The following is a 15,545-nucleotide window of genomic DNA, read 5'->3' on the forward strand; positions in this document are numbered from 1 at the left end:
CTGGACGTGCCATGGCACAGTCGCGTGCACGCACAAGATCATGCAGACACCGAGCGCACTCTCCTAACAATGTCCTCGCTCTTTTCCAAGTGTCTTAGCAGCAGCTGTTACCAATGTGTAGAAAATAGCAGGAAAAAAACCCATTTAATTAATTTCGTAGTGGGATTTAACGTCTTGTGCAACATTTTAAGTATCCCCGCACATTCCGTGTTCACAGTGTGCGAAATCCCCTCATTTTTCGTTTTTACATGTTGGTGAAAATTAGTAATCCACACATTGGAACACGAAATCAACAGTTTCTTTCTATAGGTCTGAAAATCCATGTCTCTCTGTGCATATGTCTCATCATCATCTCTCTTCGTGCAGCGTAGACTGTTTAACATGCATGTGCTCTCGTAAAGGGACAGAGCGCTAGTTTTATTCCCACTGTAAAAAAACAAACACATTTTCTCTCATTAATTCGCCTTTAGAGATGAAGCGCCGAATGAGACGTAATAAACTTTGTTAAACCCCAGTTATACATGTGTCTGGAAATCACAAGTTGCTCAATATCCAAAATGTAAGTATACATTTAATTAGGTAATGTTTAAAAACATAAACATTAATTCGACATGATAATGGCGTTTGATATGAAAAGAAGCAAGATCACTATATGGCTATTAGACTATTATTATCAGAGCTGTTCAGCTGCAGGGTGAAGATGAATATTTGAAACAGTCCACTTCATATCATCTTCATAAAACACCTGTTACATGTCTAATTTCTGGACCATACAGGTGTTTTTGTTCTTTGTATATCAGTCAGTGTTGGTCTTGTTTGGGTTGTCTGATTTCATGTTATATACACATTGTCAATTCACAGATTAGGCCTAATATCCACCTACTGTATATTACACATCACAACCAATTTAGTAGCAAGTCTGTTCTCTCAACCAATAATCAAGTCTTTATCTCAGTGAATAATCTTTGATCCTTCTTGTGAAAACACTACACATGGGCAAAAGTTGCATGACTAAACGGGTGACCGAAAACCCATCATCTCCACCACAGAACTCTTGGCTTAAAAGCACATGTGTAAATGGCAGGATGACTGAGGTTAATATGATGTATTTATGAATTTATATCTGTAAAGAGCATATATGGGATTACATAAGGCATAAATCATATCTTGCAAATTATAAATGTGATTCAGTTTTGGGGGACATTGTATTTTTGATTTTTTCTCCCCAATTTGGAATGCCCAATTCCCAGTGCGCTCCAAGTCCACGTGGTGGCGTAGTGACTCGCCTCAATCTGGGTGGCGGAGGACGAATCGCAGTTGCCTCCGCATCTTAGACCATCAATCCACGCATCTTATCACGTGGCTTGTTGAGCGCGTTACCGCGGAGACATAGCGCGTGTGGAGGCCCACGCTATTCTCCACGGAATCCATGCACAACTCACCACGCGCCCCACTTAGAGCGAACCACATTATAGTGACCACGAGGAGGTTATCCCATGTGGCTCTACCCTCCCTAGCAACCGGGCCAATTTGGTTGCTTAGGAGACCTGGCTGGAGTCACTCAGCACGCCCTCGATTCGAACTCGCGACTCCTGGGGTGGTAGTCAGCGTCTTTACTCGCTGAGCTACCTATGCCCCTGGGGGGCATTGTATTAAAAACATAAGATATGTAAAAAATATTTATCTTCGGACATATTTTTTAAAGCCATGATGGTAAAAACAGCTATTTGTCATTTTTGTGTTGGGGCCTGTGAAAATTTTGGCAGGGCCAGTAAAAATCTGAAGCACTGGCCCAACCGGGCCAGTAGGAAAAATCCTTAGCATTGAGCCCTGACTTGTATTCAGGTTTTAGTGAATAAGACCCACTGCCTTCAGGAAATGTATAAATCTAGTTTTGTGTTATGTTTGTATTTGATGTAAAGAACGCGTGGAGCGCATCCCGTGGATTGCTCCTGAATGTATTGCCGATGGAGCTCGTATAGGAAGTGCTGCTGATCAGTGGAGCTTTGGTGCCACTCTGCTGGAAATCTGCAACAATGGAGATCTTCCCATCAGTGGCAGCACACTGACTGAGGTATTGCTGTTTTCCTCTTTGTTGCTGACAACAGAGGTCGGCTTAACCGACGGTGTTGCTGCATTTTCCGAATTTGAAGAACAGATAAAAAATAAAAAAAAAGCATTCTGTTTTATTTGCTTCCCTACTATAAAAACATTACCACAGTAAAGGATTCTAATAGATATTAGAAGTTTTAATTAAGTTGGGTGACCAGAACGCAAGATCGTAGTCTTTCACCGAGCAGAATAAAAGGCCAAAAGTAAAAATGCCAAAACGAAAGCTCATGGTAAGACTAAAAGAGCTCTTTCCACAGAAGTTCTGGTGATATCAGTGTCACATTAAAAATATCAAGCATTATAATATACAATACCTTAGTCTTTGAATACTCAAATCTGATTGGTCAAATGAGAAAACATTCTGTGTTTCTGACTACGCTGTCTCTTTCTTCTCACATAATAACATCATTTTAATGCAAAGCAATATTTAATTATTGATTTATTTGCTAAGTAGCTGTGTAATAAGCGGGATAATGTTGGAGTTTATTTTGCAATAATGACCTGTTGACTGTACATTAATCTTTACATAACCTCTGCTCTCTGTATTGTCTTCTAAACTTCCCTCTCCTTACAGAAAGAGCGATTCTATGAGACACAGAGTCGGCTGGCAGTGCCTTCATCCCAAGAGCTGGCAAGCTTTATCAGCATGTGTCTAACATACGACCCTGCAACAAGACCTTCCTTCCGGACCGTTCTAAGAGAACTAACAGAGATTCAGATAAAAAGTGAGTCCTTTAACATTTGTGTGGTTTTCCTGTTGTTTTTAAATGTGCCTTTTTTGTACAGGTGATTTTTGTGTTTTTTATGGTGATAAAATATGTTCTTTTATCCCTACTTAATATGCAAAGACAACTAAATGTAAGCCATTTGTAGGTGGATTTCCCTGAAAAGTGTAAAAACTGACTCACTACAAAACATTGCTCTCTATATATATATTTTATGTTTTGTTTCAACCAAGGGCAGACAAGTGTTTGGGAAACCTGTTTGAGATCAGTTATTACTTTTACATTTTAAACTTCATCCTTAATTATTGTTCATAGTATTATGCCTTACGAAAAGTACTTATATTTCTGTTAATTTCTTGATTATCATTATCTGAATTGGCCGATATTGGAAGCAGATAAGGTCAGGCTATATTCATTCAAACAGAACTTATTTTTTATTCCAGGTTACAAAAGTGTTTGATGTATTGTCTTGTAGCATTTGATGTCTAGATGTCTCGAAGCTAGATCCTTTAAAATAAAAAAAATATTTGTGTTCTAATATCCATCATTTTGGCTTTTGGACATAATCGATATAATTATCGGCTATCTGTATTAACCAGAATTTAGATATCAGTGCATCCATAGTTTATACCATGGTGCTTTGATATATACTATGGTACTGAATGATTCCATATTCATGTTCCATGTATTTGCCATGGTACTCCAATGTACTTCAAGGAATACCATGCTACTTCTATGGTACATAAAATTGATAATGCTATTGTCTTCTTCAAACAAAGATCCAGACATCTCCTCGCAATGTGAGTCCCTTCCAGACAGAGACCCCAGTATCTTTTACAAACGGTACTTGAAGAAGATCAGGGACCTGGGAGAGGTCAGTACAGTTTCTACTAAAGATTACTGTCATTCATGCCTCTCTGTGTCTCATTTATGGGGGTTTCTAAACTTCAGGCACTTTTAGCACTGGATTTCTAGAAAGTAAAGTCTTGTTAAAACATTTTTCACACTCTTACAACAATGTCCAGTAGTGTAAGTACATGCATCACAGGATATTTGTGTCATTTTTGTCCTTTTTTCTGAAAGTCATGAAAATGTCATTTCCACCACATTAAATTCTGTATGTGAATTCCATGGTGGAAATGATGGTGATGGACCTGACATTTTTAAAGTTTTTTGATTAGGCTAAATTCAAAGCTGTTTTTATGTATTCTATGGTACTGAATGATTACCATATTCATGTTCCATGTATTCTAAATGCATACAATTAAAAATATTTTCATGCTTTTTGTATAATTTGGTCAAATTACAGCTTGATTTAACTTCAAACATCACTTTTGATCTCAAAGTTGAAATCTGTTATTGTTAATAAAAATCAACCCTTGGGACATGTATTTTCACCGAAGTTGAATAAACACCCTTATACTGTATGTCCATTTCACGTGATGGTCTGTGACCTGCTTTCAGGGACATTTTGGAAAGGTAATGCTGTACGTGTATGACCCTCAAAATGATGGAACAGGAGAATATGTGGCAGTGAAGGCCTTAAAACAAGAGGGTGGCAGTAACCTCCATGATTCCTGGTTAAAGGAGATTGAAATACTCAAATCGCTTTACCACAGCAACATCGTAAAGTACAAGGGCTGTTGTACTGAACTGGGTAAGCAGAGCTGTGTGTACATTTGCCTGTAGCTTAAAGACCCCATTAAATCAAAATTGGGGTTTTGTGGCTTCTAGTCCATGTCTGCTAGCTTTGAGTCCATCTGTATGCTAGTGTACTCTTTCAAAGCTGAGAAAAGTAACTTTTAGCAGACATGCACATTTGAAATATACAGTCGTTCTCTGACGGAACAAGTAGCAAAACACTAAAGGCGCGGTCACATATACCTTTACATGGCAAAATTCCACGGGAGAACGCGGCGTGGGTGGACGTTGAGTGCGTGTTAAACCAGGAAAAAACGAATTGCCAAGCAGCCTCTTTTTAATGCTGACTTCATACTCTGGGAGAGTGAAGTTGAAAAGAATCTTGCCTCAAAAATTATATCCTTCTCTATTGTGAATATTCAGTGAAGCTGTGTTCAAAGCACCGCCTACACAGAGGTCACTGCAAAACCAAGCAACTTCCTATTGGTCAAAACGGCAAATTTGCCTGTCAAAGTTCACCAAACTTGAACTCCATTTGAAATCCGCAAGGGGAAATTCTTTGCCAACGGAAGTCCATCTAGGATTCTAGGGATGAGCATTTTCGAGTAATTTTGTAGTGGAGTACACTAACCCACAAAAAAGGAGTACCTTGATTACTCGTAGATTAAAATGTTCGTTAAAAATAACGTGTCCGACACGCACATGCAATTAATAATTTGTTTAATTCACAAAAGAGCGGTTTCAAAATAAGACAACTTCATCAAACTATGCTTTTCTTTTGGTTAAAAAAAAAAAATGAAATTAACAATATGCATTAATAAAAATGGAAAACCAAAAAGATTTAAAAATAACAGCAAAAAAAATAGCTCTCACCCCGAGTTTACACAGAAACCAATACTGACGGCATGAGGGTAACGCACATATAAAAACTCTATTTAGTCTACTGTCTACATGCTATCACATTTTTATCATTTAATATGTTATTATTCAGAAGAACAAGTGGTGAAAGTTAGCTTTTTATAAAATGTGCTCTCCCGGTTTTCAGAGATTTAACACACATAGACATACTGGTCAGATAAACTTCAGAGTTCCTCGTACCTTTCCAACATAAAAGCAGATCCTCGTCTGTTGGTTTGTATGACTTTAAAAATAACCGAATATAAATAGAGTAGGATTCAAAAAGAAGCAAAATATTACAAGTTACATATAATATAATATTATAACCTTGTTATATAACTTTGCTTTAGAAGCACAGATGCCATGATATCTTCTTCTCTCATCAATCACCTTGAGGACACACATCCACAGTGCACCCCAGTGGACTCAATTGTAACTGCAAGATTTGGTGAGAAAATAATTCAGTGCTGCTCACGGCAGGCAAATACGTAAAGGAAAATTAATTTGCGAATTTCGATTCGTGATTTTAATACTCGATTAGCTGGTGCAGAACGAGTTCTCTATTACATCCCTAGCGGATTTCCATTGAGATGACTTTGTTTCACCCACGAAATTTCGCTGTGCGAAGGTAAATGTGACCATACCATAAAGAGCAGGGAGTAATACACTGATGCCTCATGACCTTTTCCAAAAGCAGTAATCACCACTGCCAGAGTATCTGCCGCTTTAGGGGGGTGTATGCTACACCCAAAAATAGTACAAAGCAGGTGGCGCAGCTGTAAATACCTAAATAATTGAGACCTGGGAATCCCAAAATGTTGAGCCATATTTTCAAAGGTTCTCAATACTCCACTCTCATATAGGTCACCGAGCGTATTAACCTCCCTCACAATCCACTATGTCCAGCAGAAAGGGGACTTATTAATACATAACTTTGGGTTCAGCCATATGCTCGAAGCAACATTTAAATAAATGTCTGAATGAAACAGTCATTCAGACACTTTCGTCCATACCGCGTGCAAACGCGAGATAACGGGTTGTAACTTAACTTCTCTGATTAGTTTGATAGAAAGGCTTTGCAATGGCAAAATAGGGGCAAGAACTTCCTGTTCAATACAAAACCAGGGAGGGGCTCCCTCAGGTGGAAGCGACCAATGAGTGCATAAATGTCTGAGACCGAATGCATAATAATAAATCTAAATCTTGGGTAGGCCTAGCCCACCTTTGTCAATTGGCCTATGCAATTTACTCAAATATAATCTGGGAAATTTACCATTCCAAATGAAGGACTTCGCTATGCTATCAGATTGCTTGAAATAAGAGAGGGGGACATCTATAGGGAGAGATTGTCGCAGGTAGTTGAATTTTGGAATACAATTCATTTTATTAACATTAACCTTTCCAGTTATAGATAAATGTAATGAAGCCCATCTGCCTACATCGAAAACCTTTTTATTAAAGTGTCAAAATTAACTCTAACTAAATCACACACATTTGCTGGGAATAAAATGCCCAAATATTTAATGCCCTGTCTGGGCCACTGGAAGGTGCCCGGCTGAAAATCCGTTACCAGGCAGTACGCTGTCAGAGTCAAAGCTTCGGTTTAGACCAATTAACTCTGTATCCTGAGAAAACTTAGAAAAGGAATTAATAATTATGTGGAGGCAAGGCATAGATCTAGTAGGGTCAGAGACGAATAATAAAATATCATCTGCGTATAGCAAAAGCTTATGCGCCATACCTCCCACCATTACCCCTGGAAAATCATCCTCCTTTCTTATCATGGCTGCTGATGGTTCCAGGGCAAGACAGAACAATCATGGGGAAAGAGGGCAACCCTGCCAGGTGCCCCTATCCAGAGTAAAATAATCTGAAATTAATCCATTTGTTTGTACCGCTGCTACAAGGTGTCTATAAAGTAACTTAATCCATCTAATAAAAGTATTCCCGAACCTGTACATTTCCAAAATCTTAAAAAGATTATCCCAGGGGGGCCTGGGTAGCTCAGCGAGCAAAGACACTGACTACCACCCCTGGAGTCCCGAGTTCGAATCCAGGGTATGCTGAGTGATTCCAGCCAGGTCTCCTAAGCAACCAAATTGGCCCGGTTGCTAGGGAGGGTAGAGTCACATGGGGTAACCTACTCGTGGTCGCATATAATGTGGTTCTCGCTCTCGGTGGGACACGTGGTGGGTTGTGCGTGGATGCTGCGGAGAATGGCGTGGGCCTCCACACGTGCTTCGTCTCCATGGTAATGCGCTCAACAAGCCACTTGATAAAATGCGTGGATTAACAGTCTCAGACGGGAAGGCAACTGAGATTCATCCTCTGCCACCCGGATTGAGACGAGTCACTACACCACCACGAGGATTTAGAATCGGGCATTCCAAATTGGGGAGAAAAAGGGGAGGAAATAATTAAAAATTAAAAAAGGATAATCCCTTATCAAACACCTTTTTGCGTCAAGTGAGATGGCAGCGACTGGAGTCTGATCATTCGCCACTGACCACATGATATTGATGAAATGCCTAATGTTATCAGAAGAGCTGTGGCCCTGAATAAACCCCACCTGATCTATATGTATAAGAGATATCATAACTTTACTTAATCAGTTAGCCAAAATTTTTGACAATATTTTAACATCTAGTTGGATCAGGGAAATTGGACGGTAACACTTAAACTCGCTTGGATCTTTGTCCTTTTTAAGAATCAGACTGATCTGGGCTTGTGTCATTGTTGGCGGAAGCTTTCCATTCTTTAATGATTCCGTATAAATGTCTAGCAAAAGTGGAGCCAGTTCTGTAGCATAAGATCTAAAAAATTCAGCGGTAAAGCCACCTGGCCCCAGAGCCTTGCTTGTAGGCAAGGCCATAATTACCTTGCCAAGCTCCTCCAAGGTTATCTCAGAATCAAGAGAATCTTTTTGCTCAGTCGTCAGTTTAGGAAGTTCTAATGGTTCCACAAAGTTTCTAATATCCTCATCAGTAGACGAAGACTTTGAACTACAGAGATCAAGATATAATTCTTTAAAAGCATTATTAATATCATTGGCCAAGGTAAATATTTCATCACCAGCAGATTTCTCTGAGGGAATGGTAGAAAAAGACTCTCTCTGTTTAAAAAATCTAGCCAGAAGTTTCCCTGCCTTGTCCCCTGACTCCAAAGTATGACTGTCTTGCCCTGAATAGCCAAAACTCCATCTTCCGCAAAAAAATAGTATTATATCTGTATTTCAATCGGGTCAATTCCCTGAGGCCGTTAGACGACATTCGGCGCTTCAGCTCTGCCTCAGCACTTTTAATATTCCCTTCCTATTCCACGAGTTCATGTGCATTGGATTTTTTGGTGAATGAGGCATACTGTATGATCCGGCCCCTAAGAACCGCCTTAAGTGCCTCCCAAGCCACGCCCACAGAGGACGCCCCAAATCTTCCCAAATTTTTGAACTTCCTGCGGAGAAAGGTGCGTTTCTTGAAGAAACGCTATATCATATTTCTTACGCTTAAGAAGATAAATAACCTTCCTTTTTTTTATGGGGTGCCCCAACCCATTCACATTCCACGTGGAAAGAGATAATCCACTCATATTAACATTTTACATTTTGACATATAGGAAAAAATAGATTGTGTGTGAAAAACAAGATTATAAAGACCACATTCCAACATTAGTGCAACCATCAAAACCCGAACATCCCCCAGAACAAAACAAACAGAAAAAAGAAAAACCTGCGCATTAACGCGCGCACGACAGCGCCAACTGGCGTCCATCCCTCAACTCAAACAGTCCATGCACACCTACGAGAACCCCCGCGACAATTTTGCCGTCGGATTGCTCAAGTCCGGTGCTTCTATACAAATTTTGTGAGACAGAATTACACAGCAAAAAGATAATCTATAAAACAAACTCCAGCCAATAGGTGGAATAAACACAGAGCGTGTAGATTCATTCATAAAACTGTCCTGAAGGTGTGTTGCTCTACAAAATAAACTCCAGCCGATAGGCGGACTAAGCACAAAGAACATGTAGATTCATCCATAAAACTGTCCTGAAGGTGTGTTACTCTAAAAAAATAAACTCCAGCTGCTAGGTGGAACCAGCACAAAAAAAGCGTGCAGATTCCTCAAACGGTCAAGCGAATGTTAGCCGGTCCACTCGGCTACAATGTGAGTACAACATGATGACTTACTCCATTGACTTTATGAAGGACATCTCTTGCTGTGGGTATGTGAATGTCTATCACGTTTCTCTCTTGTTGAGTTCGCAAAGTCTGGGAACAAGAAAATGCTGTGGTTCTTCCAAGAAAGCCTTCCTTTACACCTCGTCTCGCATAACACAAGATCTTTATCAGATGATCTCGGAAATTTGGCCAGAATTGATCGGGGCCTGTCTCCCTCCGCGGATCGCCGAGCAGGAACCCTGTGAGCTCGCTCGATTTCCAGCTTATGGCCTGCTATGTCGAGCAGATTCGGAAAGAGCCCGTCCAGGAATTTCACCATATCCTGTCCCTCTTTTCCCTCCGGGATTCCGACGATACGGACGTTATTCCACCAACTACGGTTTTCCATGTCCTCCAACTTCTCCCAGATACGCTCCAAATCCAACTTGGTTGCTAGCGGATTAGCAGATATTTCCCTCTCCAATGACTCCAAGTAATCAATCTGTCTCTCGACATCCCCCACTCTTGTAACCACATCAGTGAACTTCACCTCCATGGTGGTGATCGATCGACGTATCACAGCAAGATCCTCCAAGTCAGCAACGACCTTCGTCAGCGTTGTCGAGATGTTCAGCATCTCCCGTCACATTTCCCGCACCTTCCCAACCAAGTCGACTCCCAGGCCCATGGCCTGCTCGAGGGCGTCTGCTTGAGCATGTAAGTGTCTTTTAATGTCTCCAGAGCCCGAGGATTTTGAATTCTTTGACATATTGTCCTCCTAGAACAGTTATGGAACAGAGTGTATCGAATCTCACCGGTTTGTCATATAAAGTATTAAAACTAGCAAAGTGCGCAGAGCTCACCGTTCACACGTCCGATCCTCCCATGGCGTCACATGACTCTCCAAGGATATTGGACACTTAAACAAATGGGATGAGCCCTTTATATGTCCAGCCTTAACTTCCTGTTTCAATAGGAAGTACATCAATACAGGCAAGAAAACTGCAATTTGATGGGGTCTTTAAAATTCCACTCATCCAAAATAAGCTTAGTTTTAAGGATGATTGCCACACTCATTGTGTATGTGTTGTGTTTTGTTAGGTGGACAGGTGGTTCAGTTAATCATGGAGTATCTTCCACTGGGAAGCCTCAGAGAGTATCTGCCTAAACATCGGCTGGGAATCACACAAAGTCTACTGTTTGCTCAGCAGATCTGTATGGTAAGGATTTATGAGCAGTTTAGACCTGTCAAAAATTACCATCAAAGCTCTTACTGAAGCTCATAAAGCACAACAATGTTCAGACAGTCTGCATAAATCAGATTTTTTGTGTATCTGAATTTTAATCCATTCGTAAGTGAATGTCTTTGTTTTACAATTAAATGTGGGAATACAACCAGATTCTTACACTTGCAAAATGATGTGCAGGCAGTCAGTACTGAAGATTGGTTTTAAAATAAATCAGATCAAAGTGTGGTTTGAACAAATCCTAATAGTCCTTCTGTCCAACCTGTATTTTGCACCCGTAGGGAATGGACTATCTGCATTCCAAACGGTATGTCCACCGGGATTTGGCAGCACGGAATGTTTTGGTGGAAAATGAAGGTGTGGTTAAAATTGGTGACTTTGGCCTGACAAAGTACATTCCTGAAGGGGAGATCTACTATCGTGTTCGGGAGGATGGAGACAGCCCTGTGTTCTGGTAAGCTTTAATTGCTGGAGGCTTGGGGAGATGGTTAATGTTATTTTAATGGTGATAAAATCCTGTTTTTGCACTGGAGTGTGCTTCCATCAATAAAATTTGATCCTTATCCTGTCTGTTAATGGTTTTAAATTTTAGGGTAATATAACATCATTAGACATTAGTGTGGCGTTTCTCAATAAAAGCATCAGTCTATTTGACATCAATCACCTTAGAGAGCATTAGAATAATCAAATGATTCCCTGGAAAATAAAATAATATCATAACAAAAAAACCATTGTTACTAACCTTACATTTATCTTTTGAATTGTTTATCTTTGGAATACTGTATTAAATCTACAGTATCTCTTGGCTCACAACAAGAGAATTCATTCTTAACCACTTTTTTGTCTTTGGTTTTTAGGTATGCTATAGAGTGCCTGAAGGAGAGCAAGTTTTCCTTTGCCTCTGATGTTTGGTCCTTTGCTGTGACCCTCTATGAGATTTTGACACACTGCAACCATCGCCAAAGCCCCCCTTCGGTAAGTCCCAGACAGTTTAACATTTTTGTAAGAACATTGGCTAGTAATGTTTGTATTATTTTCTTCATTAAACCATATTGTTTTTTTATGTGTAAACCGTTTTACACACAAAAATGATTAGCATTGTGAAATCCACAAGCACATTTTATTAAAAAGATAGATTGTGAAAATTGTCATTTACACACCCTCATGTTGTTTCATGACTTTCTGTCTTCTGTTGAACATAAAACAAGTTAGGTAAAATGCCCAGGCTGTTCTATGCCATATAGTAACAAAGCATGCAAAAAAGCACCATAAAAGTAGTCCATACAACTTGTGTTCTATATCAGTCTTATAAAGCCATATGATAGTTTTGTGTAATGAACAGACTGAAATGTAAGTTGTTATTCACTGAAAATCCTGTATGTAGCTATGCCATAGCTCTCAAATCTCATTTGCACTTGTGTGTCAACCCTGACAAGTCGCGATTGGCCTCAAGACATGTAAGAACCAGTGCCATTTGGCATCATTGATGTGTCTTGATGCTGCATAGATAAATATAAGCGAAAACAAATTAGATCTGAGAGCTACAGTGGAGGGGAAGATTTTCAGTAAATTACAACTTAAATGTTAGTCCTCTCACAACGCTATCATATGGTTTCAGAAGATTGGAAATAGACCATGCAAGTTATATTAACTACTTTTATGGGGGGTTTTTGTTTTTTTGTTTTGTTTTTTTCTCCTCAATTTGGAATGCCCAATTCCCAATGCGCTCTAAATCCTCGTGGTGGCGTAGTCTCAATCCGGGTGGCGGCAGACGAATCTCAGTTGTCTCTGCGTCTGAGACCGTCAATCCGTGCATCTTATCACGTGGCTTGTTGAGCATGTTACCGTGGAGACATAGCGTGTGTGGAGGCTTCACGCCACCCACCTCGGCATCCACGCACAACTCACCACACGCCCCACCAAGAGCGAACCACATTATAGCGACCAGGAGGAGGTTACCCCATGTGACTCTACCCTCCCTAGCAACCGGGCCAATTTGGTTGCTTAGTAGACCTGGCTGGAGTCGCTCAGCACGCCCTGGATTCGAACTCACGAACTTCAGGGGTGGTAGTCAGCGTCTTTACTCGCTGAGCTACCCAGGCCCCCCTTTTATGTTGTTTTTTACAATTTAGTAAAAAATTTGCTTTCATTGTGTGGAAAAGAGCAGTGTCAACATTGTTAAAAACATCTCCTTTTGTATTCCGCGGACAATAAGTCATATAGGTTTACAATGACGTGAAGATGAGATGCCCAATGATGCCAGAATTTTCATTTTTGGGTGGATTATTCCTTTAACTTTACAGTATGTCTTGAATATATGGATGTATGACTTTGTTTTCCATAGAAATTCTTTGAGATGATGGGAATGGTCCAAGGTCAGATGACTGTGGTTAAACTTATTACTCTACTAGAGAAAAACAGAAGACTGCCCTGCCCTCGAGACTGTCCTCGTGAGGTAGTGAAAAACCAAGCAGCACAAACATTCATAAACCCAGCCAAAATATTATTTTATGCGTATTTGCACTACCCATGGGTCACAGCTTCATTGCCTGAATCTTAAATTGCAGGTTTATTTACTGATGGAGCATTGCTGGGACTTTAACCCTGGGCAGCGTCCATCCTTCAAATCACTGGCTGAGTCTTTTGAGGACATCCGGCGAACATATGAACAGCAACCCTCTGTGCAGCTAGCTCAGATCAACAATCGCTGACCTGCTTCTGTTCTCTGTGTTGGTCTTACAGCCTCTAACCACAACACTTCACTTTGAGTTTGACCTCACTTGGCTGTTAATGTCACAAGGGCGTGCTTTTACGAAGAGGACGTTTTTAAATGTTTGAGATGAGAGGGAACCCACATACCCCTTTTCCACCAAAATGATGCCGGTGCTCATAATGGAGGATCTGTGCTGCTGTGCAAAGGCAAAACACAGTAACTACACACATTTTGTCAAAACTGAGTAATGACCGAAATCGTGTCTCTTAGACTTGTCCTGTGACAAACGGGATTAGCTGAACTATGCTTAGATTCAGAGAAAATGATGAATGAAAATGAACTTCAAACTACAGAATTAGTAACTACAACATTTTTGAAAACTTTGAAAACAGTTTTATTATTTTATTTTTGGTGTAGTTACTGTATTTTCCCTTTGAAGAGCAGTGTGAACCTTTCTCGGAACCGGACAACATTTCCACTGACTTGAAAGCCAAACGATGGCAACTGCATTACATGCCCACACACAAATATAGCCTTTGACGTTACTGGTTCCTGGTTCAAAACCTGCATTTTTTAGGGGCTGCTGCAGTGTTTTCCAATTTGTCTGGCCCCAGATCACCTTGTCTTCGGTGGAAAAGCATGGAATGATTTCAGATAGGGCTCTGGCACCAGCACTGATACTCTGTCGGTGTAAAAGGGGCAACTGTGACCTGAAGTGTGTAATTTCTGTCTCAATAAAGACACCAAACAGAAAGACAAAATTTTTAGATGTAATCAACCTACAGATGGCTTACACATAGCTGACTATGCATAGTAAGCTGGGATACAAGAAATTTAACATCGAAAAAAAAAATCACACATCAGCTTTAAGTCAAATGTCTTTATATTGAATCCATAATATAAAAGAATGCCTGGTCGTGGACCCAGTTCATTCCTTAATCAGTGTAACATATAGTGTAATATAAATACTCTCAGGATGTTTAGATGCTTTCAAGTTTACTTCCTCATTCCCCAGGCCTGCTGATATATATTGGGAGGATAAGCAAAGACTGTGACAGGCTGTTGCCCAGAAGGCCTTAAGAATATGTATTTAAATGTTTACAATCAGATTTGAATGTCACTTCATTTTTTTTGTAAAATGTGCTATTCTTCTGTTAAGTTTTATAGGCTTTTGTACTCCTTGTGTGAAATGTCTTGCCTTAATGTCTCACTGAATGCACCTGTATAAACTCTTTTAATAAACATAAACTTTGACAGTGCATATCAAGATGCAATCTCTGAATGTACTGGAACTTTATTCTAGATTTGTGACTTATTATAGTTTTAGTGAATATAGGCATCTTGCAATTTAAATTAATTGGGTACAAACTAAATGTGCTATTCATTTTCATAATTTCAAAAAGAATTCACAACCAAAAACATGCAAGACCTGGCACCTAGCTAGACAAAGTTAATTTTAAAGACAGCAGAACTGACAATAATTTCACAACAAATAAATGAATCCATTGGGTAACACTATTGTTCTTTTGTTATAGCCAGAACCCTTGAGGCCCATTATTAAAGAAATAGTACAGACAAAAATGAAAATTATCTCATCATTTACTCACCCTCATCCTCATGACTTTCTTTCTTCTACAGAACACAAAGAGTTTTAGAAGAATATCTCAGCTCTGTAGGTCCATACAATGCAAGTGAATGGTGACAGAACTTTGAAGTTCCAAAAAACACAAAGGCAGCATAAAAGTAACCCATAAGACTCCAGTGATTTAATCTGTCTTCAGAAGCAATCCAATAGATTTTGGATGAGGACAGACCAAAATGTAACTCCTTTTTCCCTAGTATAAATCAGTCTCCTCCTAGCACTCTGCGCATGCATCAGGCACTAGAAAGTGTAATCAAGCTTGAGATCGTGCCTAGAGACTACAATGACAAGATGTACAATGACAAATTAGTTACATTTTGGTCTACAGACCAGGTTTTCACCCAAAACCGATCATATTGCTTCTGTAGACATGGATTTAACCACTGGAGTCGTATGAATTATTTTTATGCTG

General features: G+C 39.8%; 1 protein-coding gene across 1 annotated transcript in view; it reads left to right on the forward strand.

Annotated features, from left to right (window-relative positions):
• LOC127452090 (non-receptor tyrosine-protein kinase TYK2-like) overlaps positions 1-14,750 on the forward strand; it is a 32,076-nt gene extending 17,326 nt beyond the window's left edge. The window contains exons 16-24 of the mRNA XM_051717268.1: positions 1,923-2,074; positions 2,687-2,837; positions 3,617-3,711; positions 4,302-4,494; positions 10,633-10,751; positions 11,060-11,232; positions 11,636-11,753; positions 13,123-13,233; positions 13,346-14,750. Of these exons, the coding sequence (XP_051573228.1) occupies positions 1,923-2,074; positions 2,687-2,837; positions 3,617-3,711; positions 4,302-4,494; positions 10,633-10,751; positions 11,060-11,232; positions 11,636-11,753; positions 13,123-13,233; positions 13,346-13,489 (1,256 nt within the window). The 3' untranslated portion in view covers positions 13,490-14,750. The remainder of the gene's footprint in view (positions 1-1,922; positions 2,075-2,686; positions 2,838-3,616; positions 3,712-4,301; positions 4,495-10,632; positions 10,752-11,059; positions 11,233-11,635; positions 11,754-13,122; positions 13,234-13,345) is intronic.
• The last annotated feature ends 795 nt before the right edge of the window (positions 14,751-15,545 follow it).

The sequence above is a fragment of the Myxocyprinus asiaticus genome, chromosome 14, assembly GCF_019703515.2.
Source record: "Myxocyprinus asiaticus isolate MX2 ecotype Aquarium Trade chromosome 14, UBuf_Myxa_2, whole genome shotgun sequence".
Classification (NCBI taxonomy): Eukaryota; Metazoa; Chordata; class Actinopteri; order Cypriniformes; family Catostomidae; genus Myxocyprinus; species Myxocyprinus asiaticus.